General features: G+C 38.6%; 1 protein-coding gene across 2 annotated transcripts in view; it reads right to left on the reverse strand.

Annotated features, from left to right (window-relative positions):
* Positions 1-1,814: 1,814 nt before the first annotated feature.
* LOC149139902 (metal transporter Nramp3.2-like) overlaps positions 1,815-26,815 on the reverse strand; it is a 132,211-nt gene continuing 107,210 nt past the window's right edge. Inside the window, exons 5-7 of one of the 2 annotated variants that reach the window (XR_016264787.1) lie at positions 16,272-16,479; positions 15,445-15,668; positions 1,815-2,295 (exon numbers count right to left, since the gene is read on the reverse strand). Coding sequence is in view for 1 of the 2 variants with exons in the window: in XM_089449444.1 (XP_089305570.1) it covers positions 16,273-16,479 (207 nt within the window). In the remaining variant the exon portion in view is untranslated. The remainder of the gene's footprint in view (positions 2,296-15,444; positions 15,669-16,271; positions 16,480-26,815) is intronic. The other variant, XM_089449444.1, reaches the window with a different exon arrangement.

Raw genomic sequence — 26,815 nt, forward strand, 5'->3', positions numbered from 1 at the left:
CTAATAATAACACATTTTTTTGGGGGTGTTAAATACAACATTTTTAAAAGCATGGCATAAAAAATGTTATTGTTACAAATAAAACAATAAAATCAACCTTAAAACTAACATGCACATTTAGGGTTAAGATTTTATTATATTAAAAACCCTTTTAATATAGCATTTCCACCAATATTGCTATATATTTTTTCAATATCATTTTTCAACTAAACTATATATAATGCAATGACACTAGAAATCCATGATTTTAAAATTCAACATTACTTACAACTATTTTACATATTAATTAAAAAAATAAAAATGAATACAAATTGCATTGGAGTCAACACATTTTGTTTCATGAGAAATATTATTGGGTTATCCATATTCAAGTTAGAGAAGCTAAGAAATCTTGTTACATTACTTCAGCAAATCATATGATCTAAAATACATAGAAATGCTTCATAATTTCATGGAAATCATATCTACATTTAAACACTCCTTCATTGTTACTGTATAAACATTGCATTAATTAAAAACATATAAAATATTTAAAACAATAATAAAGCCCCATTAATTGATTTCAAGACACCATCAAAATTTGCATTATATTGATATGAATGATTGGATGAAGATGTAGATGACCCACACTCCTCTCCATTGTCAATGAATGCACCATATGATTATTCATATATGCTCAAAATTTATATGTCAAAAACCTTCTAGATATACATCAAGGTTCACTAGAATCTCATCATTCAATTATTTCTTATGTCAACAACCTCTTGATAATCTCTATAGGCTTAGAGGCAAAAGTGTCTATTTTATGTGAAATGAAGTCATAAAAAAGTATATCAACATCTTCTAGTTTTAAGATAAGTTATATTTTGACCCTTTCTATTGTCCCTTTCTATTGATATTTTCGTCGACTATCATCTCTAGCTAGTAAACACCATTAAATAAGTGTTTATCTATCCCATGCCAATGTACTTCAATTGATATTACTTCTTCATTTTCTTTGTTGGTCTTTATAACTTTTGCAATTTGAAACCAATAACCACATGGATTTTCATTTACTATAATAACAATCATGCAACACTCCTTCATATATTGTATTAAGCCCCTATAAAGGTCTTCCATGGCTTCATGATGTGCATGTGATCGTCTCGATCCCCTATATGTTTCCCTTGCTTCTAGTAACAAAAATTTAGTAACACCTAGAGATATATGTTGTTCATAATGTTTCTTTTCTCATGCTCATCTAGTGTACTATGTCGTTAACTAAATGGAGTCTTCATAAATTTATCATTTGTTGAACTTTAAATTATGTCACTTTGATCATTAAAAGAATACTCTCACAAAACATAGTCATTAAGATTGAAATAGACAAATTTTTATTTCCTTTAAGCATTGAAAACAATGTAAATCTTGATGTCTCTTCCTACATTTTGGATTTTAGAATTTAATTGCAATGAAAATAACTTAGATGCATATATATAACAATTTTGAATGAACTTTCGAAACGCTAAACCTCATGAAAGTCCCCATTATATAGTGGTTGAGTATTGATCGCCCTATATAAATGTTTTCTTATCAATATTTATGATACATAAATGATATTCCAAGCTAGTGTCATTAAGTCGTTCAACACACATTTTTGCACCAAGTAATCCTTGAATATGTTTTCACATGTCAAAATTTTCTTTTGAAGTGTGAAAATAGGCTATGATATAGTATGTTTTATTAATAGTTTTAATTAATGATGACAAGCTCCCAAGATTCTCCCTACAACATCACTAACATTTGATTAGTATGCCCTTGTATGTGCCCAACAATAAAGGAACCAACTTTTACCTTCTAAAAACTTTTAATTCAACAAGCATGCTTGTATATCTAAACATTTCCTCTTTTTTCTTTAGTGGCTAATGTTGTCCCATTGTAGATACAAAAACTTCAGAAAAAATCCAAACTAATGAGTTGGTCATGGTCATTTGTGCACCATCATGCATGAATATTTGGAAATATGAAGTCAACTCTTTGAAACATTCAACCTTTAAAAACCATACATTCAACCAAGTGAAACTGAATAAAATTTTCTTTTAAATTCTTTGGTATATAGAAAGTGGGAAAAATAGATCCTCCTGTAGAACCTCCTGTAGATCCCGTGCAACCTCCTGTAGAATTTCTTGTGAGTGATTTTTCGAAGTCTGGTCGCAATGGAAGTCTTCAGAAGGGTACTAGGGACTTCTTAGGACCTCTCCACACCTTCCTCACCCTCTGCAAAAGCCAACTCCATCTTCCTTTGCCACCAAACCTCTGCACAGTCATAACCAGATAAATCACAAGCATAATAATTTCACATAAAAACACTCAAAAATACAAAAAGATGATTTCTTCTCATTTATTTTCAGAAGTAGCCTGAATAAATGCAATTTACCTTTTCCATAATCAATGGCACTCATTTCATTCGTTTCTATCTCTTTTCTTGCAAAAGTAAGGTTAGTAGGTAAATTAGGTTTTGCTAGTGTTTGTGTTACATTTCAGTTTTCCTTCTCTTTCTGCAAGTAGAATAGCCTCTTTCGAGTTAGCTTTCTTTCATCACAGTTAAAAGCTTCTTCTGAGAATTCATACAAGTTGGCTTAAGCTCACATTGTTGGGGGAAGCAAGCTAAGTGAACTATTCAAAAATCATGAGAAATTAGTCAGTTACGACTACCTCTCATGGAAATGGTCATACATTTGAATGACTTACTTAACGCAGTTAAATCCCAAAAATGATATCTAATATAATGCACTGCGTAAATCCCCCATACTTAAATTCAAAAAGAGTCAAGGGATCTCTACTTGAATGGTTCATGAGGCACAATACTTGCTAAGGTTTTGCAAATGGGGTAGCAAGCTAAGTGGGCTTGATTGTGGGAAAAACTCCACAGTTAAGCGCGCTTGAGCCAGAGGAGTTCTGGGATGGGTGACCTCCTGGGAAGTCCTGGTTACCGGGTGCAAGCCCCGGAAGTGATGATTGATGCTATGTGATTCGTTCTCCACATTTCACTAGTTTCAATCCCACTTCTTCACCCCTGTGAGCATCACCCGATGCAATGAGTGCTAAGTGAACTATTCAAAAATCATGAGAAATTAGTCAGTTACGACTACCTCTCATGGAAATGGTCATACGTTTGAATGACTTACTTAACGCAGTTAAATCCCAAAAATGATATCTAATATAATGCACTGCGTAAATCCCCCATACTTAAATTCAAAAAGAGTCAAGGGATCTCTACTTGAATGGTTCATGAGGCACAATACTTGCTAAGGTTTTGCAAATGGGGTAGCAAGCTAAGTGGGCTTGATTGTGGGAAAAACTCCACAGTTAAGCGCGCTTGAGCCAGAGGAGTTCTGGGATGGGTGACCTCCTGGGAAGTCCTGGTTACAGGGTGCAAGCCCCGGAAGTGATGATTGATGCTATGTGATTCGTTCTCCACATTTCACTAGTTTCAATCCCACTTCTTCACCCCTGTGAGCATCACCCGATGCAATGAGTGCTAAGTGAACTATTCAAAAATCATGAGAAATTAGTCAGTGACGACTACCTCTCATGGAAATGGTCATACGTTTGAATGACTTACTTAACGCAGTTAAATCCCAAAAATGATATCTAACAATGTTCTCAATCTCATTACTTCCATCACAATTAAATGGTCATTGAAGGTATTTGCATGATGTTTACCAATGCAAAAAAATATATATATGGGAACAAAATATTGATGCTTTTAGAATGAAACTTTTCAATTAGATGAACCATTGTTTTTTCTTCAACTTAAAACATATAATGGTACAACTATTTACCCTCCCATAAATAATTATATAACTTGGATAATGAATTTCACCTCCAAACTTGTCCTCTAAAACATTCCCTCTCATATTTAATTATATAATAATTTATAGCTTCATATTATTTTATAATCTTTCTATTTAATATTTTAGGGTGTTCATAGCTTTTTTTGTTTTTACATTTTTTCATTTCTCATGCATTAGGTAAATTATTTCTTCCTTCTAATATTACCCTTTTATTTTAATTGATATTGGCTAAAAGTAATAATCTTAACCATATGTCTTGTTTCTTCTTCTATGTGGTTCACGGACCCTGGAGATCGATCACTGCTACATCCATGGAATATTTGTAATAGGAAGATCCACTTGAAGGGATCACTTCATGCCGACTCAACCATGAAGCTTGACCCCAAGGGTGTCGAGAGAATTGAACAAATGACCTCTAAGTAGCAAAGGTGTTTTAACGACAACGACTCAACCAACTGAACTAACCCTCAGGGCTAACCATATATCTTTCATATATAAACACAATATTATTCTTATTCTTCACATATTTAATCCTGGGGAGCATTGATTAAAAAAATTGACTAATTCATAAGATAACATCATCTTCATTAAACAAACATTTGATAGAGAGCTTCTACCAATCAAAAGATCAATAATTTTTTTAATTTTCATAGTTTATAATAATTACACATTCTAATTGAATGTGAAACAATGTTAAAAAATTCATAGAATTTCAATATCAAAATAGAAAACCACACCACTTGCATATTCACAACTTGAAACATCGAGGAGGTGTCATCCATATTCATGTAGTTGACTACCTAGTTTTTATTGAAGTAATAGAATTCCTAATAAAATTACATTTGATTAAATAAAATGTTTTGGATATGGACATTATATGATTGGAAAAAGACCATTCTGTATGTACTATGAGAGAATAGATGCAAAAGTGCCGAATAACCCTCTTTTTCAAACAATGAAATGGATCATTCACATTGGTTTAACAAAAACACAATCAAAGTTATTGGAATGGAATCATATCAAAGATAGTATGTAGGATTTCCTCAACATTCATTCATAGAGTGATTTTTTTCAAAAGTAATGGTGTATGGAAAAACACTTCCCAATAGACGAGGAAATCAAAAAACCAAAAAATCACAAAATAAGTGATACATTCAAGGATTCAGATCTTTATTTTTGTTGAAATATGTAACTAATTTTGGTCTTCACAATGACATGTAATCATGATTTTATGTATTTAATGTAAAGAGAAAAATAAATTTATTAGTGTTGTCCTTGAGGCATGGGTTTCATGCTCAAGAGAAATTTATTTAATAGGTCAAGCTCCCATTGAGAGCTTCTAGGCTTGTTATTTAGTCTACAAGTCAATTGAGTCATTGTCATGTATGAAATACCCTTCTTGGGCATGTTACATATTGTAAAGAAAATTATTTGAGTCAAAAGACCCTCCAATACCTCGTCATGGTGCAAAGCTCATGTCGGCCCACACACATAGACAAATCAGCCTAAAAGGTGCAATTTGACCTAGTGGAAGACCTATATAAAGGAGACATCAACCTCACTTGGAGGAGATGCAATTCACTCACACAAGTTCGATCACAAGAAAGAGAAAGGTGTGAAGAAAAAAAGGGCGAAGAAAGAATAAAAGGACAAGACCTTTGGTTTGTTTTTGGGCTACTTCACTCCACACGTGCGAAGGAATTAGGGCATTTATTGCAGCAGTAAAGGTCGAGGTATAGATTCAGTCGAGTTAGGGAATCAAGAAGTACACCTTGCAAGTCGAGTTCTCTAGAAGAGAGAATCAACTTAAGTGAAGAAAGGAGAAGAATTTACCATTATTTTCCACGCGTGCAAGGGCTAGGGTTTCTGTAGAGGAATTTACTAGGCAGGTCGAAGTTGCAGAAGAATTTGCTAGGCAGGTCGAAGTTGCAAAAGAATCTACTAGACAAGTTGAAATTGTAGAAGAATCTACTGTGGATCGAAATTGTAGAAGTTGTTAAGGTCAAGGTAATTGGAAAGCAAGAAAGATTTGACTTGGTCTTGGAGGGGCTTGGTCAAGGGTCATAGGTCTTGAAATTTGTCAATTGAAGTTTTATCAGAAGAGAAGAATTCTTGTGGGTTTTCCTCTGAGTTGGAGAGGGTTTAGCCTTGGATGATCGCCTATATTTTGTGTCCTCTTGTCTTATTGTTCTTTATGGTCTAGTAGTTGTTTGATGAAGAGAACGTTGATAATAAACGATTGAAAGAAGAAACTAATCAAGTTAAGTAAAAATATATCACAAGCAGTTATCAAAAGACAAATCACCTCATCTAGTTGCCCCTATATTTTTCAAAATGGTTTCAGAGCTAAGGTGACAAGTCAAGGAAGGGCAACTCAAAGAAGTACACTCAAAGGTCGAATCACAAGAAAATCATCAAGAACATCAATCATCAAGAAGGACCACTCATCTCAAGGATCATCACATCTCGAAGAAAGAAGACCTCAAAACCCTAGCTCATCCAAGTAAGGGTTATACACTTCAAACACACTTGAGAAGCTCACATCATCATCACAAAGAAAAGATCTTCAAGGCCCTACCTCCACTTAAAGAAGGAATACTCATTGAAGCATCTTAAAGTCCAAGGAAAGCAAGAAGGGGTGTTGTCATCATCATCAAGGAATCAAGGTGATCTCCCTCTCTTTGAAGAATCACTTTACAAGGAAGACATCTTCATCAAAAAGACATCTTCTATTGTCAACATCATCATAAAAAATAAAGAAGGTATCAAGTTGAAGATATTGTCATCAAGAAGCATCTTCACTTGTCAAGTAAGTACTCTTATATTTATGAATGAATATGCTATCAAAATGACTTCATTTTGCAAGGAAAGCAACAAATTGGTTGGGTCATCAAACTTTCTTGCATGGAAGAAGAGGACAGATTTGATCCTCATAGAAAATGAAGTCATTGAACATGTTAAGGGCTCAATCACTAAACCTCCAAAAGAAGAAGCTCAAGCCCTAGCCAAGTATATGAAAGGAGAAATTAGGGCTCAAAGGATCCTTATAGAATCCATCAAGGATCCCCTCATACCATATGTTGCAAAATTGGAGACATCAAAAGAAATATATGAGAAGCTAGTAGAATTGTTCTCCATAAGTACTATTGGAGAAGTGATATCTTTGAGAAACGAGCTATACAAAATGAAGATCTCAAAGGAATATGGAATAGCCTCATACTTTATGAGGGTATCAGAAATAAGAGAGAAATTACAAGAGTTGGGAGAAATAATGTTTGATAAAGAAATGACTACCATAATGCTCAATGCACTACTAGAGGAATGGGGCAACTTTACATCAAGTCTCTATGGAAAGAAGGAAGCTACCCCATTCAATGAACTTTGATCATTATGTAAGATCGAAGACACTAATGTAGGATAAAACGAGCAAGTTCAAGCATTCGCTGCCATGGCTAAGAAAAAAGGAAAAGTTGAAAAGTTTGGTCCTCATAAAAAGAATATGTCAAAAAATCCAATGCTATGGATGTCATGAATATGGGCACTACAAGAGAAATTGTCCTAAGCTTAAGAAAGACAACAAAAAAAGAGGAAGGGGTGAAGCCCATATCACTGAAGAAGTGGAAGAAGCTAAAAAGAAGAAATCAAAGAAGGGGGAAGTAAAAGATCTCTACTATGACTGAGATAATCTCCTCCACCGTGTTCTTCTCAGTTTTCTGAAAGATAGCTATCATGGAAGAAAACATTATAAGTATGATAGGATACATCATGTTAGGAAATGGCATCATATTAGAAGCATACGATTGAAGCAAGATCATGTAACATCCTCATAGAAGCTTGAAAGATAGCAGAAGTAGAAATCTACATGGATGTAGCAGTCATCATAGAAAGGAAGTAGCTCTTGGTAACCTCATTGAAAGCATAAGTAGCACTTATGAGTAGAAGAAAGTCATCTAGCATAAAATTCATCATACATCATCATCATTAGGAAGGAGCATTTGCACGATGAGGATAATCAAGATCCTCTGTTGGAATCTTCATTAGAAGGTTCACCTCTACTTGGAAGAAGCAAGTGTCTCGCTGACCGTTCCACCTTGTGTGGGATCCATTGTTTAGAAGAATGATGGTATGGTGACAAAAGAGTGTGGCATGTCAAGATGGGTGAAGCACTTTCAATCAAGTCTAGATGACCAAAAGGAGAAACGAGATATGTATGCATGTATTTGATAGATTAAGTCATGTCATCATATAGTTGCAGATAGCATGGGTGAATGCTCTACCTCATGAGCATGATCAAAGAAGAGGAATCTCTTCTTTTGGAAAATTGCATGAAGGCATGGTTCACATATTGACAAGATGAAATCAACATAATATGTCTTCATATGGACTATGAGGTGGTTGATAAATATAAAGGAACTATGAATGGAAGTTCTTGGGGAGCAATATGTGAAGAAAGAAAGAAGAGATCATAAAAGATGCAACTATGATCATGTAAGAAAAAGGAATCAACATCCAATGACTAAAAGAATTGGCTACAGACATCTCCATGAAGAAGATATGAAGACTCTGATAAAGTCTGTAAAGGAAGGAGACCCTTGGCATTGAATGTCTTGGAGATGTGTTTATAAATGTGCAGGATGTTGATGTTGCAAGCAAGCAAATGTCATGATGAAAGGCCATCATAAAAGGTAAATTTGATTTGATGTTCACTTTGATTTTTGAATAACATTTGGATGGATTTATACAGGGCTACCGAAAGAGAGTTGTAGATGTCACCTACAACTAGCACTCATGTGGTTGGATGGAAGATCTTAAACGAAACATGACTTGGAAGAGATAGTTGTATGAAGAAAAGCAAGATGTGGACTAGAAGATCACTTTCCGATGAAGAAAAGGATGAAATCACTGACATTGTTCGTGAAAGAAAGTGATGGATGGTCGATGCCCTACAAAAGATGAAGGCTCCATAATGATGAAGAAGAAATTCATGACATCGAAAGGAGGAGCTCTACAAGCAGCTAAAAATCCCATGATCTCCACCAAAGGTAGAAAGTTGTTAAAATCAAGTCCCTGGTTAAGAGGGAGCTTGGACAAGTCCCTAGTTAAGAGGGAGCTTGGGTACGCTCCTTTTATTGGAATGGGTATATCTTCCTTGGTTAAGAGGAAGAGAAAGACACGCCATTCTTGTCTTCAAATTTTGAAGAAAGAATGGAGGATTAGGTAAGCATCTGACATCTGATACTCTTTGAGAATGAGGTAGGGCATCCAAGATAAGAGTAGTCGTAGAGGATCGATATTCTTTGAGGATTAGGGAACCTAAGATAAGAATAGTCTTGTGAGGACATACCTTGTGAACACTCGGGTTGGGTATGTTCCTTGAGAGACAATGATGATGGTGTCTATCAGTGATTGGAATTGTTGAAGAATCAAGGGCAATTAGATGTAGTGTGATTCTTCTTGACTTGATAACAACTTCTGAAGTCTTTTTACTTTTCTTGTTAGCTTAATCTTTTTCTTCTTATTATTAATACATGTGTGTGTACTTCATCAAACTGCTACCAAAAACATAAGAACAAGAACACAAGATGTTGGCTCTCTGCCAGGGCCAAAACCTCTCCTCTTGAGAGGAAAACCCTTTAGTAAGTTTTTCTTATTGAAGCTTCTTATTGATCAATGTCAAACCCTAGACCCTTGACTACAATGTCCTCCAAACACAAATTAAGGCATTCCTCCTTTTTGCACTTTGTTCCTCGTCACTTCCTTCTTCCGGCACTTTGTCCTCCTTCCAACTGTTGTTAGATCTTGTTGCACTTTCTCTAAAAGAAATACCTTTGATGAGACGCTTTCCTTATGATGATCCTTTTCTTCTCTTCACCACCCAACGAACTTGTATGATTGTAATGGGAAGGTTGTTATACCAGCAGAGACAACCTCCTTTTTGCACACGTGACTATAATAGGCTTTAGAACAACCCTATTACCTTCGCTCTTCTTCCTTACTTCTTCGCTTGGGTGGGAGGCCCTTTAGGCCTATGTTCTAGCCCAAACAATGAGAGATGTGATGTTGATATACTACTGCTGTTATGACTGCAGACAACCTTATGTTTTCTCGCACGTGTGACTGCAGCTGCCCTAGAAATGGTCCTCTTGACTTTGGTCTAGGCTTCACCTTCTTCATTGCACTTGGAGACCTCTTCTTCATCCTTCGTTACCCTTTACTTGCCTCTTTACTTCGCATATTTCAAAGATATGAGTGTGTTGTCTTTTGAGGGAGTGGACAGCCTCTATATATAGAGGTCTATCCCTCCTTTAGGCTGACTTGAAGGTCGACTAGCTGTTTGTAGGCCGACTTAATGTCTTAGCTTCTGTTGGCTTCTCTTGATGGTGTCTTTCCTTTGGAGGAGACTCTTTGATGGTGCCTTTTCTTTGGAGGAGACTTGACTTTGCTTGGAGGAGTATTCTTTGACTCTTATACATGGTGCAACATGCCCTTAAGGTTTTCAACATTTTCTTTTGACTATTTTGACTCACCTATAACACTTTAACATGTGCTAGACCTATTTCAATGAGCAAGAAACTCATTGACATATATTATAAAAATAATATTTCTTTTCTTGAATAAATACAAATATCAAAAGTACATTTATGAATATCGAACCTAGTTACATTTCCTTAAACACTCCCTCTTAACTAGGGAGGTATTCATACAACATTACAAGGTGTTTGGCTATGTTTCAATCTTGAAGAAATCTCATAAGAGAAATTGGATTGGCAATCCATCTATAATAGCATCATAGTAACCAACATTGTTTCCACAATAAGGCCTTGACTGACAGCTCTATCTCTCAATAGATCAGAGAACAATGTTGGTGAGACCAATGACTTATAGACACCTTAGTCATTGTCTCTCAAGGTACATACCCACTCGGGTGTTCACTGAGTATGACCTTCTAGGATTATTCTTATCTTGGGTTCCCAGCCCTCAAATAATATCGGTGCTCTTGCCTACTCTTGTCTTGGATGCCCTACACATCCTCAAAGAGTATCGGATGCCAGATGATTACCCAATCCTCCCATTCTTTCTTCCCAAGTGAAGACAAGAATGTTGTGTCTATCACTTCCTCTCAATTGAGGAAGACATGCCCAAGTATCCTCTTGCAAGGTACTTGTCCAAGTTCCTTTGTAATTAGGAACTTACTATGACTCCCTCTTAGTTAGGGACTTGTCCATTCATCAGCAACTTCTTCTTCGAGGGTCCTTCAATTACTTGATCTCCTTCCTTCCTTTGATGTCATGAAGTCTTTGTTTGAACTTCTTCTTGGTAGGGCATCATCCATCGATCACTTTCCTTCCTGCTTAGTCAAGCCATTGCTTCCCTCGTGGAAAGTGGCCTTCTTGTCATATATCAGGTTCTCTTGTCATCTAGTTATTTCTTGTCATCTTGTCTATGCTTCAGACTACTCTTCACATGGATGCTTCTTTGTACTTGCTTGTTCCCATGCTTTGATCTAGTAGCCCTTCATGACTTCATCCTGATATTGCTTCAACATTAAATGGTGCTTTTGTTGGATGGCTTCTTCATCATGACATCTTCGTAGAGTAGAATTAGTTATCTGCACCTTTCATATCTCCAAGGCCTTCATAGGTGTCGAGAGTCCTTTGATCTTTTCCTTTCTTAGTCAGAGTTGTCCTGCCTTTTTTTTCCAAGAGAGATGTCTCCAATGGATCTTGTCAAATAGTGATTCTTTGTGATCATGGTGTTCTTCACATGCTTGATCTCTTTCTTCATTTGCTTCTTCATGGATAGATTGATCAACCACCTTATGCTCCTTGTGAGAGCACTTCTTCATTGCTTGCTACAAGGACTAGTTAGCATTTCTTCTTGCTTCTTAGTCAACAATCTTATACTCATTATGTGTGTATTTCCTTTTGTTGACCTTCATTGCATTGTAGTACATGCCTTTGAGCATGTCATTGGTAAAATAGATTCTTTCCTACTTGATCATGTCATAGAACTATTCCCATGACTCAATAATATACATATAATAACATGACTAAACTTTGATGCATACATACCTCATCTTGATTCTCCTTTCATCATCTTCATTTGGTTGTCCTTGGTGTGGCCCTTCTTGCTTCATCTTAGCTTACCTACATATCATCACTTTCTTGAATCCCATGAATGGGATTCCCAATGAGACATTTTCTTTTGTTTATGAATCTTCTTTTGAAGATTCCCTCATAGGATCTTAAAGACCCTTACCTTACAAATGTTTTTTTCCTTTTGATGATGGAGGGCTTCTAAGGTTCTTAATCATGATCAATTTTCTTTCATTGTGGATGAGGTCCCATTCTAGGTATGCTCCTTCTACGTGAATATCTTGAGCTATATCTACCATGCTCCTATATTCTAGAAGATATTTCTAACCATGCATTTTGTTCTATTATAAATGCTCCTTCTACATGAGTATCTTGAACTCCATGTACATTATGCTTCTAGATTCTAGAAGATGTTTCTAGCCATGCAATTTTATTCTATTCCTACATGCTCCTATACTACTTAAAACTTTGAAAGAAGTTTAAGTAAAGAAGAAGACTTAGTCATTGTAGAGATCGGGAGGATCTTCCTTCTTTTGCTTCTTGTCTTCTTCTTTCATTTCTTGAGTCACATGAGTTTCTTCCCTTTTTTTGTTGTTGTTGTTGTCCTTCTTTAGTTTAGGACAATTCCTTTTGTAGTGTCCATATTCTTGGCATCCATAGCATTGTATTTTGGACATATCTTTGTTGTTTGTTCTTTGTGGACCAAATTTGCCAAATTTTCCTTTTCTCTTGGCCATGGTAGCAAATGCTTGCTCCTTTGATCCCACATCTTCCTTTGCTTTGAGTCTTGTTTCCTCTATCTTGAATAGAGACCACATTTCACTTAGTGGGGTAGCTTCCTTCTTTGCATATATGCTTGATGTGAAGTTGCCCCAATCCTCAGGTAGAGCATTGAGTACTACAGTTGTTATTTCTTTGTCGGACATGACTTCCCCTAGCTCTTGAAGTTGATCCCTCATCTCAGAGATCTTCATGAAGTAGGGAGCTATTCCTTCCTTTGATATCTTCATCTTGTACAATTCATTTCGTAGAGATATCACTTCTCCAATTGTGCTTACCGAGAATAGCTTTACTAGTTTATCATAGATTTCTTTTGATGTTTCAAGTTTGGAGACATAAGGAATGAGAGAGTCCTTGATGGATTCTATTATAATCCTTTGAGCTCTTGTCTCATCCTTATTGCACTTGGCTAAGGCTTGAGTTTGTTCCTTAGCAGGAATAGTGATATTCCCTTTGATGTGTTCTAGAAATTCATTCTCCTTGAGAAGTAAATCAGTCCTCTTCTTCCATGCAAGAAAGTTATTGGTACCTACCAATTTGTTGCTTTCCTTGCAAAAAGACATTGATGTATATTTAGAAGGGGACATATACTTACTTGATAGATTTTGAGATGTAGTAGACTTGCTTTCTCCTTGAAGACTTGATGGCTTGCCTTCCTTAGATCTTGATGTTCTTCAAGTTGTTTTCTTCGAGTGAACTTGCTTGATGACTTGTAGCTTGATGTAGGTCCTTCTTTGATTTGCTCTTCTTGTAGGTGCCTTTGTGTAAGGCTCTTCTTCTTGCTTTGTAGTCTTCCTTGATGAATGATAGATGGTAGACCTTCTTGTCCTTGAAGTGATTGATACTTCTTGGCTAGATGCTTCAACTTTTGTAGATGTCCTTCCTTGATGAGAGTTCTTGAGATGCCCTTTCCTTGATGTGTCACCTTAGCTCTAAAACCATGTTGAAGAATCAAGAGCAATTAGGATGTAGTTTGATTCTTCTTGACTTGATAACAATTTGTGAGCTCTTTTTACTTTTCTTGTTAGCTTAATCTTCTTCTTATTATTATTAATACATGTGTGTGTACTTCATAAAACTGCTACCAAAAACATAAGAACGAGAACATAAGATGTTGGCTCTCTGCCAAGGCCAAAACCTCTCTTCTCTTGAGAGGAAAACCCTTTAGTAAGTTTATCTTATTGAAGCTTCTTATTGATCAATGTCAAACCCTAGATCCCTGACTAGAATGTCCTCCAAGCACAAGTCAAGTCCTTCCTCCTTTCTGCACTTTGTTCCCCGACACTTCCTTCTTCCGGCACTTCGATTCCCAGCACTTTGTCCTCCTTCCAACTGTTGTTAGATCTTGTTGCACTTGCTCTAGAAGAAATACCTTTGATGAGACCCTTTCCTTATGATGATCCCTTTCTTCTCTTCACCAACCAACGAACTTGTATGACTATAATGGGAGGGTTGTTATACCAGCAGAGACAACCTCCTTCTCTTCGCACGTGTGACTGTAATAGGCTTTAGAACAACCCTATTACCTTCGCTCTTCTTCCTTACTTCTTCGCTTGGGTGGGAGGCCCTTTAGGCCTATGTTCTAGCCCAAACAATGAGAGATGTGATGTTGATATACTACTGTTGTTATGACCGCAGGAAGCCTTCCCTTTTCTCGCAAATGTGACTATATTTTCCCTATAAATGGTCCTCTTGACTTCGATCTAGGCTTCACCTTCTTCGCTGCACTTGGAGACCTCTTCTTCATCCTTCGTTACCCTTTACTTGCCTCTTTACTTCGCAAATTTTAGAGATATGAGTGCGTTGTCTTTTGAGGGAGTGGACAACCTCTATATATAGAGGTATGTCCCTCCTTTAGGCCAACTAGTTGTTTGTAGGCCGACTTGATGTCTTAGCTTCGGTTGGCTTCTTTTGATGGTGTCTTTGCTTTGGAGGAGACTCTTTGATGGTGCCTTTGCTTTGGAGGAGACTTGACTTTGCTTGGAGGAGTATTCTTTGACTCTTATACATGGTGCAACATGCCCTTAAGGTCTTCAACATTTTATTTTGACTATTTTGACTCACCTATAGCACTTTAACATGTGCTAGACCTATTTCAATAAGCAAGAAACTCATTGACATATATTATAAAAATAATATTTCTATTCTTGAATAAATACAAATATCAAAAGTACATTTATGAATACCAAACCTAGTTACATTTCCCTCAACAGGCCTCGCCGACATTGTGCCTTGATCTTGTGGAGAGATAAAGTTGTTAGTCAAGGCCTTGCTATGTCACAATGTTGGTTGATATGATGCTAAGCAGATGGCTCACCAATCTGAATCTTCTTATGAGAATTCTTCAGATTGAGAATGTCCAAGTACCTTGTATGGATTATGAATACCTCCCTAGAATCAAGAAGGAAAAGATCCCAATTATTTACGATGAAGGAAAGACGTGATGAAGTGGACAAATGGTTCCAAGCCATGAAATGAAACTTTGCATTAGGAAACTAACTAGAAAAGCCAACTTCATGATGGATATATGTTGTCCTAAGATGGATATGTTCTCAAATGGTGGCAGTATTGCAAGGATATAAACACTTGTAAGCATTCAGTGAAAATATTTCCCATTTTTGTTAATTATAGAATTTTCTCTCTATCTACTAAAGCATTTTTTCAATAATCAAAGTGATCAAGATTCAAGAGAACGAGAAATATGGGATGTACATTAAATCTAAGAGGCTTACCTTTGTTTTGCAAGATCGTCTTCTTATAGAAAACAGAACTAGCAATAGGTACTGATAAGTGTTGGAAAAATCTTGTCGATTGGCCTTATGACTCTCTTTTAGAGTCTGGCATGCCAAACTTGACATAAGAATAAGGTTCATTCCAAAAGATATTTTTCCTTCCTTCATCCTAGAATATGAATATTCTATGTTCTTTCAGACAATGTTTTGTCATTTCCAGAGCACTGTCCCCATTCGACATCAAATCTTAGTTAGTGTGTATGATCTACATTGATTCATCAAAAAAATTACACATTATATCCGTTAAATATTTGCAAGCTATTACTATGATAGAGTTCTCAAAATCTGGAAATTTGGAGGTTTTGATTTTGTAAATTTATATATCATGGGCACATTATATGAATATCACCCTCAAATTTTGGCTGATTTGTAGAACATGAAATTTTTTTATCACACAGATGATGTTAATTGCCCTCTGTGAGGTCTATCCATTGAAATACCTTTAACACTCATCTATTAGTTTTGAGGAATCCATATTTTTCTTGTCCCTCGAGTTCCTCCTCCATCAGAAGTCAGATTCTAGATGCAAAATAAGTTGGTTTCTGATTTTCTGACTATTGTGATGTAATGAATTTGCTGATTTACTGAAGAGAGGTTAAAAACACAATAGATTTATATTCATTCAGATCAAACGAAGGTAGACAACACATTTCAAGTACACAAAAGAAGAGCTCTAATGAGTATTTTGTACATTCCATTCTTTCATTACAGATCATTTGTGTTTTATAATAATAAGGATAAATGAGGGATAGGATCAATTTACGTGCCTCAATGAAGTAGTTTGGAAGATGCACTACTCGATCGATTTATCCTAATGGCTTGGGCAACCAAATATACGACAAAACAGAGATACCCAAGGGTTATGAAGCTTAATAAAATTATAATCCACATGTTGACATCTTCATTCGCAAAGAAGTCCACTATGAGGTATCCGTTGATGATAATCACAAAGAAAGCTATTACCCAAGCCACAACCTGCACAATTAAAAGTTAAAACCTTAAAATTTAGATGCTTCATGAAAAAATGAAAGAAAATTACCACATAGATCTAAAAATGATCATTTTCAAAGAAATGATGGAACACTTAATTTAATCCTGTGGTTTCAACTCCTTAACAAAGAAATCAAATCCAAGATAAAGACCTTAATGCAATGTAAGATGTGGTTGTGCACGCACATAAAGTGTTCTGAGTTTTCATCTATGCATGTTCACCAATCTGAAACCAAGAACAATTTTCATTGCAGCAGAGCTTATCTTGTAACTAAGAAGAACTCATTAGATGTCTCTCTTAGTTCCTAGTTCAAGCCATCCTTATCCACATATGAAAGAACAACAATGACACTCGTGTTAAACTTTGCTTCCTTTTGCTTCTTTCTGCTATAAGTGAATCCTTCATAAGAAAGGTTGAATGAGTTGTTCATGGGAACAGGCTAGAGACATAAAAGATCAAACATGGATACGTAAAAGATAGTTGCAGGTCATGTAAAGCTTCTCAATGTTTTGGCAGTTGGAAAACCTTAAATATCAAGATATATGCCAAGCTCATAGTTTGGAGATAGTTTTACCTAATACAATACCCTTTTATATTTACATTCAAATGTATTTATCAGCAATTCTGACCACATTTATTGAATTTTGGATATCTATCTACTTTCCAGTATATACTTGAACTAAAAGCTAGAAGTTTTACAACCCAATTGCATGGCAAATAAACTAAAAGATGAAATAAGGCCAAGTCAACTTTCACAGAAAGGTTGGAATTCCTTTGAATTATTTTGTTAAAAAAATTTAGTAAACACAGGCACTGATGTCTCAAATCCTTGTGTACTTTTTAATCAAGTGATGCTTGTTATATTGTTAGAAACAAGTCAGTGAGGCCCTATGAACGCATTGAAGTTTAGTAAGATATGGTGCATTTCTATCCTTGCACATTTGACATTCTTAATCAATATAATGTCCAATCATTTTAAGGAGGATGGCTCCCTTGGAAAACATGTCAAAGCCATGTCCAAAATGAGAGTAGGTATATAGTTGCACTCCAAAAGAAGTATGAAGACACACTCATTGTGACCCTCGAAAAAGTGCTCTCCTTTCTTCTCTATATCACATATGAGTGGTATGCTAAGGATCCAATAGAACATAATTATCTTCTAACTGTCTTCCATAGACTGTATAACCCTAAGCATGCCACTACTATATAGTTCCCTTCCAACTTGAATGTATGCTAATTAAGAATTTTTGCTGTTAATTGTTCAATGAATGTATGTAAATCAGAATGTGACCTCATGGATATGGTTAAATTTTTTCCATTCCATTGGGGTTTCTTATGACATTTTTGACATTAAATTAGACCTGTAGCTTTGTCTTGGAGATTACCATTATATCCTAGAAGTTAAACATGATTTTAAAGTTTGCTTGCTCATCTTATGCATTATAGAGAAGGATTTAAAACACAACATCATCATCGATATCCCTGTGCATTACAATTCAACTAGGAACTATGTAAATTTTTAATTTCCTTCCTAATTGCATAAATTCTATAAGATCTGAGGTCTTACAAAACCTCTGCAATAAATTAGCACTTTTGCACTTCTTGGAAATAGGTTTAAGCTAGTTGTCCCCTTATTCCAACAGAAAAAGAAATTCAACAGTTTCACAATCACAACTAAATTTTGGATTAGAGTAATTAAGATGATGGACTCAGTAACTTACTTGAATATCTAAAGAGTAGCTAGAATTCCTCACACCATCCACCACGGGTACGAGAAATACGAGGACACTCACGACTCCTTCAGTCTTCAACTCGCTTTACAATCTCGACTTAAGGCGATCTTGGAACAAACTGTCCTCAGACAGGCGGCCCAGCAGGCTTCAGAATTAATTCAAATAATTATGTTAAATACCAAGTTATGCCTCAGAGTAGAGCTTTCTGGTCTCTGATCTCTTAAAGCACGGAATACAAACACTCTTTCACACAAGAATGCATGAGATCTCCAAAACCCATAAATCGTTTCTGGAAATTCCACAGAGAGATGACTTAATTAGATTATTAACCTATTTTTTAATGTTTCTTAAGTCTAAACTTTGGAAAACTGGTTAATTAATCATAATTAATTAAGTCAAGGTGAGAATAGTCTAGAAACCCACACGGATCGATTCATAAATGACCTGAGCCATCGATTAAGATTTAATCTTGGTCGTTGGAATTCCAACAGAAAGATATAAGGGATCGATGTGGTGATGGAGAATACACTTGAGCAGTTCGATTTCCCTAGCAGTTTGATTTCCAAAGAGCAGCGGTAGTTGTCGGACCAGAGATCGAAGCAGAGACAGTGATCCAGAGGAAGTTTTCCAGATCCGGAGAGGCAGCAGCGAGGAGGCCGAGTTATTCCCAGTGAGGTAGCGCAAAGGACTGCATAGTTGCTTCAGAAGAGCAACTTGATTTGGCAGAAGGAAAAATCGTTTTCAGTTCCAGAGGCCGGACAGAGGTTCCAGAGTGCCCGAGAAGCGATTTCCCTAGCAAAGACAAGCATAAAGACTTCATCAGAGGCAGTTCATAGGCTAGACGTCATAGGGCCTGCACAAGCACTGTGATGAGGCTGACGCAAAGGGTCCAGGAGGACGAGTTTTTTGAAGGGAAGTTGTGTCGACGTTGCTTGTGGAAGAAGGGTAATTCCCTTATAGATAATTTTGGCCATATTTTCTTGTTGTTTGGACTGCAAGTTGGGCATCCATAGATTGTACTCAGATTTCACTGTTGCATAATAATTAAAACCCTCACTGTTGCACCGGTTTTCCCAAGTTGGGTTTTTCCGGGGACATTTGTCCAAAAGTTACTGTGTTAATTATTGTGTGTGTGCTAGTATTTTCTCTGTTTCTAGCGCTATTATTTCCACAGTTTTATTTGTGAAGGTTGCAGTGTGATTTATTTAGTATTTGTCGTAGCAAATAAATTGTTAAATTAATTAACAATTAGAAGAATAATTTCCAATTGCTGCAATAGGATTTCAGATTTGAAATTTTCACATGGTATCAGAGCATAAGTGATCAGTCGGGAAGCTCATAAGCGAAGGAAAGAATTCCGCTGCTCATAGGGAGCAACAGGCCGAAATTCTTAGGGGTAGCGCAGTGCTCAGACAAGAAACCCGAAATGTTGGGGCAGAAATTCAAATTTCAGTTGCTAGTTTGCAAAAAAGTCGAGTTGCCCGAGTTAGTGATTCCATTAGTCAGAGGGAGCAGCAGAAGCTCAGATTTTCACTAAGCAGATTCCTTGGTTGGACGCAGAGGGTTTTGCAGTAGCAGAACCAACATCAAGTGGAAGAGAAGAGCACGCACAGCAAAGGGAAAACTTTCTCTCAGGGAACTTCGAGTCTTAGACGTTCAATTCTTCCAGGCAGATTGGCAGTAGCAGCTAGCAGACCTGCGCATTTCGGGAGGGAGTGCGAGTAGCAGAGCAGCAGCCAAGCAAAGGGAAAGAGGGAGTTTTCGACAGATTCAGAGATGGCCACAGCAGGGCTTAGAGATCAATATAGGTTGGATGGAACTTCCAACTATGTCATCTGGAAGGCTAGGATGTCCCTCCTTCTAGATGAATATGGCCTGAAAGCCTACATAAATAATGTGGTGGTAGTTCCCCAGGATGCAGATCAGTTCAAGGAATATAGAAAGGAGACGGCTAGGGCAAAGTGGTTGATCTTAGATGGAGTCTGAGATCAATAGTTTCACATCTGGCAAACAAAGGTACATCCAGAGAGATGTGGGTAGCTCTCTCTACACTATATCAGGGTACTTCCGAGCAACGGAAGGCATTCCTAGAAGAAAAGCTTAGACGCATAAGGATGCGAGAGGGAGAAGGCATAGATTCCTTCCTCACCAGGATGCAGGAAGTCTGAAATCAATGTGCAACTGTTGGAGCAGCACCTCAACCATCAGAGCTAGTGCGATTCGCCCTAAACAGCGTCTCGGAGGATTGGCAAGTGTTTGTCCAAAGTATATTTGGCAAAGACACTTTGCCAAGATGGGGTAGGATGTGGACCGATTTGCAGCAGGAGGATTTGAGGTGAGCTCTGTTAAAGAGCTCCATTAGTGGCAGCAGTAGCAGCGGATCGAAGAGTGTGAAGGAGGAGGAGAATGTGGCACTTGCATCGAAGGGTCCTATGTTGAATTTCCACGACCTTGGGTCTAGGATAGAATCTTAAAATATCTTATGCTACCAAACCAAGAATCTCAACAATACTACTTTGCACAGCGGAATATAAACAATAGTAAATCACACATGCACAGAATATAGACAACCTTTTACAATTTTTAACCCAACTTCGTTATATTAAACAACATATAATACAACAGTCTAGGGCTCTCGTACCAGGGATAATGGCCTCGTACATCTACTAGTACAAGATACAAACTAGGGCTTCATGTTAGTCCATCAACAACCAATCTACCCTCAACAAGATACTCTGATCATCTCCCTGATGTAACGCGCTCTTCTCAGCTCCTCTTGGTCGTACCCTGTACTTGCCCAGTCCTTCGGCTCCCGATCTGCAGCTCCTGCCTTTATCAATGCTCCAAGTCCATTTGGCCACTAAATCTCGACTATCAATCTACTCTCTAGTTGTGCCTTAGTCCATCAAGGCCACAACACATCGAGACTCCTGTCGAATTGTGAACAACTCTCAATCTGCCCATTGTTGCTCCTCAGCTACTCAGGGACTTCAGCCCACTATGGTCTTCTTGCGCTACTCTGATGAAGACCAGTATAGGGCACAGAGGGCTACCACCTATTATTGCAAGATGTCCATCTCCCACAATGAACACAGGCTAGGAGGACTGCCCATCTTTTGTTGTAGATGTCCTTCTCCACACACAAGTCTAGGGCTCCACAAACTGCTCCTGGCTTATCAGACCCTTGAGCTCAATAACTGCCTCTCTCGCAACTACCTTTGTCCATCAAGGTGTTTCTCATCGGGCTCCAACTTGGACACTATCACGTTGTCCTCCAGCAGACCATAAGTGCCCAATCACATCCACACTTGGTCCACTCTCATGTTGCCCTCCAACAATCCACGAGTGACCAAGTCCACGTTGTAGCATCTGCACCTAGTTAGGGAATCCTCACACCTAGGAGACCCTTACACACAACTGCCCACAAACTTCTCCATATTTGCCCTTTTCTCTGCAATAGAGGAGTTGTTGCACAAATCTAGGCTCCAAACTTCATTGTGAAACTGCCCACTGGTTAGGGCTTCTAACATGCCATGTCAACCCTACCTCCTTGGCTTCCACAGACTGCAACAACTCTGTCCACACCAGGACACCTACATCACTCCATAGTGGGATCTGCTCCTAGTTGGAGTTCTTTCATGCCCAAGGCAACTCCAACAAATGGCTCCCAACAAACTGCAATGTAGACTAATCCAAACCTGGTCAACTCCTTGACCAAACGCACCTCCAAACGTTGTTGTTTTGAACTTGCTACAATACTACAATTTTGGGACTGGTTTGGGCACTAACCACAGTCCCTAACAACCCAACAAACTAGACCAAAATTGCTCCTCTTTGTTGCGATTGTCCTCCAAGTATATGCTACCCCTTAATGTTGCTCCTTTAGGGTAGTTTTCAGCCCACATACAAGGTCTATCTCCCTAAAGGTATTGCGGCCCTTACAACACCCAAACTAGGGCTGCGGCAGCCTCTTGGGATGACTGTCCACCCTCCAGCAAGCCTCCAAACACCTTCGTTGTCCCTCCCTTGGCTGCGGCCTCCAAGAACAGGGCTACGACCCTCTAGACAACACCTCCTTTGGCTCAAACAAGCCAGCGTTCAGCCCTTCAGGCCTTGGCCTACCTGCAAATATCTCGGCCTCCAATACAACCCTCTATCATCCTGTAATAACCCTTAAAATAGTCCCTCTCACTGCATTGTTCTACCCTCTCTTGCTATAGCCAAAACAAACCTTCTCCTCTTTCAACGAGTTGTTATCTCAAGGCATGCGTTGCACTTTTGGATGCCCTTTAAGGCTCTACATCACCCTCTATTTATACTAAAGAGAGGGGCTCCAAAACTTGTCACATGCCTAAAACGCCTTAGGCCGACCTTGACATACAAGTGCAAACCCATCATTAACCTTCAAAAATTCATATCTCCTTAATGACAACTCGGAATCAGATGATTTTCGTTGCGTTAGAATTGTCTCGTCGAGAGCTATCATCCTCATCCATCACATGTCAAAAACTCGTCACAGTTTTGGCCCAAACATCTATGGGTGAAAAACACTAGGGTTGGGTTCTAAGCCCACAAGCCTACTTGTGGCGCTTTGACCTCCAACCCTCGAACACTAGGGTTTGGAGTACCTCTCAAGCTACACAAAAATCAACACTCCCTCTTAGTGAGACTAAGAAGTAACCATCATCCGACGATGACACTAGCCCATCTAGCAACCATCACTGCAACATACCCTATAGATGAATCCAGAAATCTCAGTAGTGCCTCTGCCTCATCACATCTGAACTTGAAGATCCCAAACCTCCATAGGGTTGCTCCCTCTGAGCCTACACGATCTCCACTGGCTCAGTCCTGCAAGCACTCATCCTCCTGGATCAAATACCACTTGTGAAAATCCCACCAATCTCGAATATGCAGCAGCACAATCCGATGAAGACCCTAGCCTGCCAACTTGTAGTCCATCACATAAAGCCATCTCGATCAACATGATCTCGTCCATGCCAAAGCAATCCTCGAGTTGTCCCAATCATCCAAGACATCAACGGAAATCCACAATCAGCGATCTGCCCTACAACAAACTATTGTCCACCAGGATCACCACCAATCCACCAGAACTCCCAGCCAATCTCATTGCCAAGCCAGTCAAGACCACATCTCCATGTCCTCAGCTGAACCTTCTACTCCATGATCTAGACACCTGCAACTCCCTCTGAGGCCGTTGTGCACACTCTGATTCATTGTCCCTCAAAGTAGGTCAGATATGCTCTAATACCATGTTCAATTTCCACGGCCTTAGGTCTAGGATAGAATCTTAAAATCTCTGATGCTACCAAACCAAGAATCTCAACGATACTACTTTGCACAACGGAATATAAATAGCAGTAAATCACACATGCAAAGAATATAGACAACTTTTTACAATTTTTAACCCAACTTTGTTATATCAAACATATAGTAAAACAGTGTCGGGCTCTCGTACCAAGGATAATGACCCTCATACATCCACTAGTACAAGATACAAACTGGCGCTTGGTGTCAGTCCATTGACAACCAATCTACCCTCAACAAGATACTCTAATCATCTGGTTGATGTAATGCGCTCTTCTCAACTCCTCTCGATCGTACCTTGTACCTGCCCAGTCCTTCGGCTCCTGGTCTGTAGCTCCTGCCTCTATCAATGTTCCAAGTCCATCTAGCCACTGAAATCTCGATTGTCAATCTACTCTCTAGTTGTACCTTAGTCCATCAAGGCCACAACACATCGAGACTCTTGTCGAGTTGTTCACAACTCCACTTGTGAACAACTCTCAATCTGCCCACTGCTGCTCCTCAGCTACTCCGGGACTTCATGATAATTTTAGGTAACAATGGTATGTTCTATGCTTTACAGCAATTTTACTTCAATTTCTTTATTAGCCCAATATCAATATCCAGTTTAGCAATCACATCAACATGATAGTAAAATGCAGATAGAACATAAACATAAACAGTAGAAGACAAGCCAAGACAAGAGGACACAAGATGTGGCACCAGCCACGGACAAACCCCAATGTGGGGAAACCCTTGAGCAATTCTTCTTATATTTTTCAATAGTTCAGCAGAGAGATAGATAGTACAATTTACAAATCTGATAATACCCTAACCAGAAATGTCAACGCTGGTCAATAGGGCAGAATTCTTCCTCAATTCAACTTGGTCAAACACAGTCAACTTCGACCTTCAACAGCAAGTCTAATCAACCCAAAACAATTCGAAAAATCCAGTCAAAACTAGTCAACAAAAGTCAACTCTGCGGCTAGCCCTAGTACAGTCAACGTTGGTCAAAGGAGAGGTCGGATTGCCTCGATTTTCGTGCCCATATCTGCGGCCTGCTAGGAAGGAGATACCTCACCCAAACCGAAGTCAAAACAGGTCAACGCATCAAGTCAACACAGTCAAACAACCTCCCTGCCGCTCGGTCAACGTTGGTCAACACAATCAACAAAAATTTGTCCTCCTTTTCTTTGCACGTGTGAGAGAGAAGATTGCCTAGATCTGCATAACCAATCACAAGAGGAGAGAGAGAGATATGAGATGAGATGATGGTAAAAATGACTTGAGGTCTCCTTTTATATGCAACGTTGAGGATGAGTTGGGGGTTTGAATGCCTGTTTTTCTTGCTGGCCGACCTTGACAATTTGTCCATATTATAAATAACTTCATATCTTCATTTGTACATGACAGAATTGGATGATCTTTAGATCAATCCTACACCTCTCGGAGAGAGTAACCCAAGAAAAATATCAATTGTCATAAATAAGATGACCCATATGGAGTTTGGCCCTAGTCGCCAATTTTAACACTCCTTCTCAACTAGGGAGAACTCCATCTGCTAATCCATCTCCCAATCTGTACTATCTCTACCATCAATGCACTGCTCTGCTCTACTGAACTATGAAGAAGAAGAAGTGATCAAGAATGTATCATACCATTCTCTACTAACCCGAAGTCAGTCCCAAATAAAAGAGAGTGTCTCATACCACTCTTACTGACCCAAAGTCAATTCCAATCAAAAGAGAGTGTCTCATACCACTCTTACTGACCCGAAGTCAATTCCAATTGATCCCAGATCAATATCGGTCATCCTAGCATAGGGAGTACGGTAGTACACGATGCGTCCATCGGTAGTACTATGGTCCCTATCCTCATTTCCCTACTCATTGGCCAGATGAGAGGCACTTCCAATGAGTTCCAGACTACATGGGTAGGATGTCTTAGTAGGAGAAGGATGAACCACTCATCCTGCCTACATGTCACCACAGGGTGTCATAGGGGAGGCTGAACCACTCACCTTGTACACAGCAAACCACTAGGGGAACGCTGAACCACTCACCCTGTACACAGCAAACCACTAGGGGAACGTTGAACCACTCACCCTATGGTTGCTCATCGCTCCAAGAAGTACCCCAACCCCCCCCCGGAGATCCCAAAGCTCAATGTCCATATCATGCAGGACTCTCATAAGAGGGTCTCTCCATGACTCCAAGTCGTTATCGAAATGCCAAGAACTTGACCTTCTCCAGGAGCTTTGTCAGAATATCGACGACCTGCTCATCAGTACCAATGTGATGGAGCCTTATTGCTCCTCATTGTACCATATCCCTAATAAAGTGGTACCTAATATCTATATGCTTGGAGCGATCATGAAACACGAGATTCTCTGATAGTCGGATCCCACTCTGGTCGCCACAGAGGATCACGGTGGTCTCCAGCACATGTCCAAACAGCTCACTAAAGAGCTTCCGCAACTAGACAGCTTCACAGGAGGCCATACTAGCAGCCATGTATTCGGCCTTGGCGGTGCTCAAGGCAACGGATTTCTGCTTCCTGCTCATCGAGGATATTGAAGCAAAACCCAAAGAAAAATAGCATCTAGAAGTGCTCTTGCGATCCACCACACTGCCAGCCCAATCAGCATCAGAATAACCATGCAGCCTCACATATCCGGCAATGTATCTTAGTCCTTGAGTGATTGTGCCCCAAAAATATCTCATAAGATTCTTGGCACCAATCCAATGTATATGATGAGGCTCAACCATATATTGGCTCAATGTGTTCACTGCAAAACATATGTCCAGATGGGAGTTCACCAAGAACATCAGTGCTCCTATGAGTTGACAATACTCAGAAGCACTTCCCAATTCAAGTCCGGCAACACTACCACATAACTTCTTAAAGTTAAGTTCCATCGGGGTAGTCACAATCTTGCAGTCTACCATCCCAAATCTTTCCAATATCTTCACAAACATATTTCCTTGAGATAGGAAAATTTCTCCTGGCTTTTGCCAGACCTCCAACCCTAGGAAGAAGTGCATCAGTCCTAGATCCATCTCAAATTCAGAAGCCAACTCCCTCTTACATTTGTGAATGAGAGGGTCTGCACCTGTTAGAAAGAGGTCGTCCACATAAAGTACCAGAATGAGAGGCTTATCATTTTCCACCTTAAAGTAAAGGTTCGGATCGGCTTCACTTCTAGTGAATCTCAACTTCATCAGATAGCTATCAATCCTCTCATACCAAGCCCGGGGTGCTTGCTTCAAACCATAGA

The sequence above is a fragment of the Pinus tabuliformis genome, chromosome X (genome assembly GCF_031772625.1).
Source record: "Pinus tabuliformis cultivar Carrire ecotype Pingquan chromosome X, CPIR1, whole genome shotgun sequence".
In the NCBI taxonomy this organism is placed as follows: Eukaryota; Viridiplantae; Streptophyta; class Pinopsida; order Pinales; family Pinaceae; genus Pinus; species Pinus tabuliformis.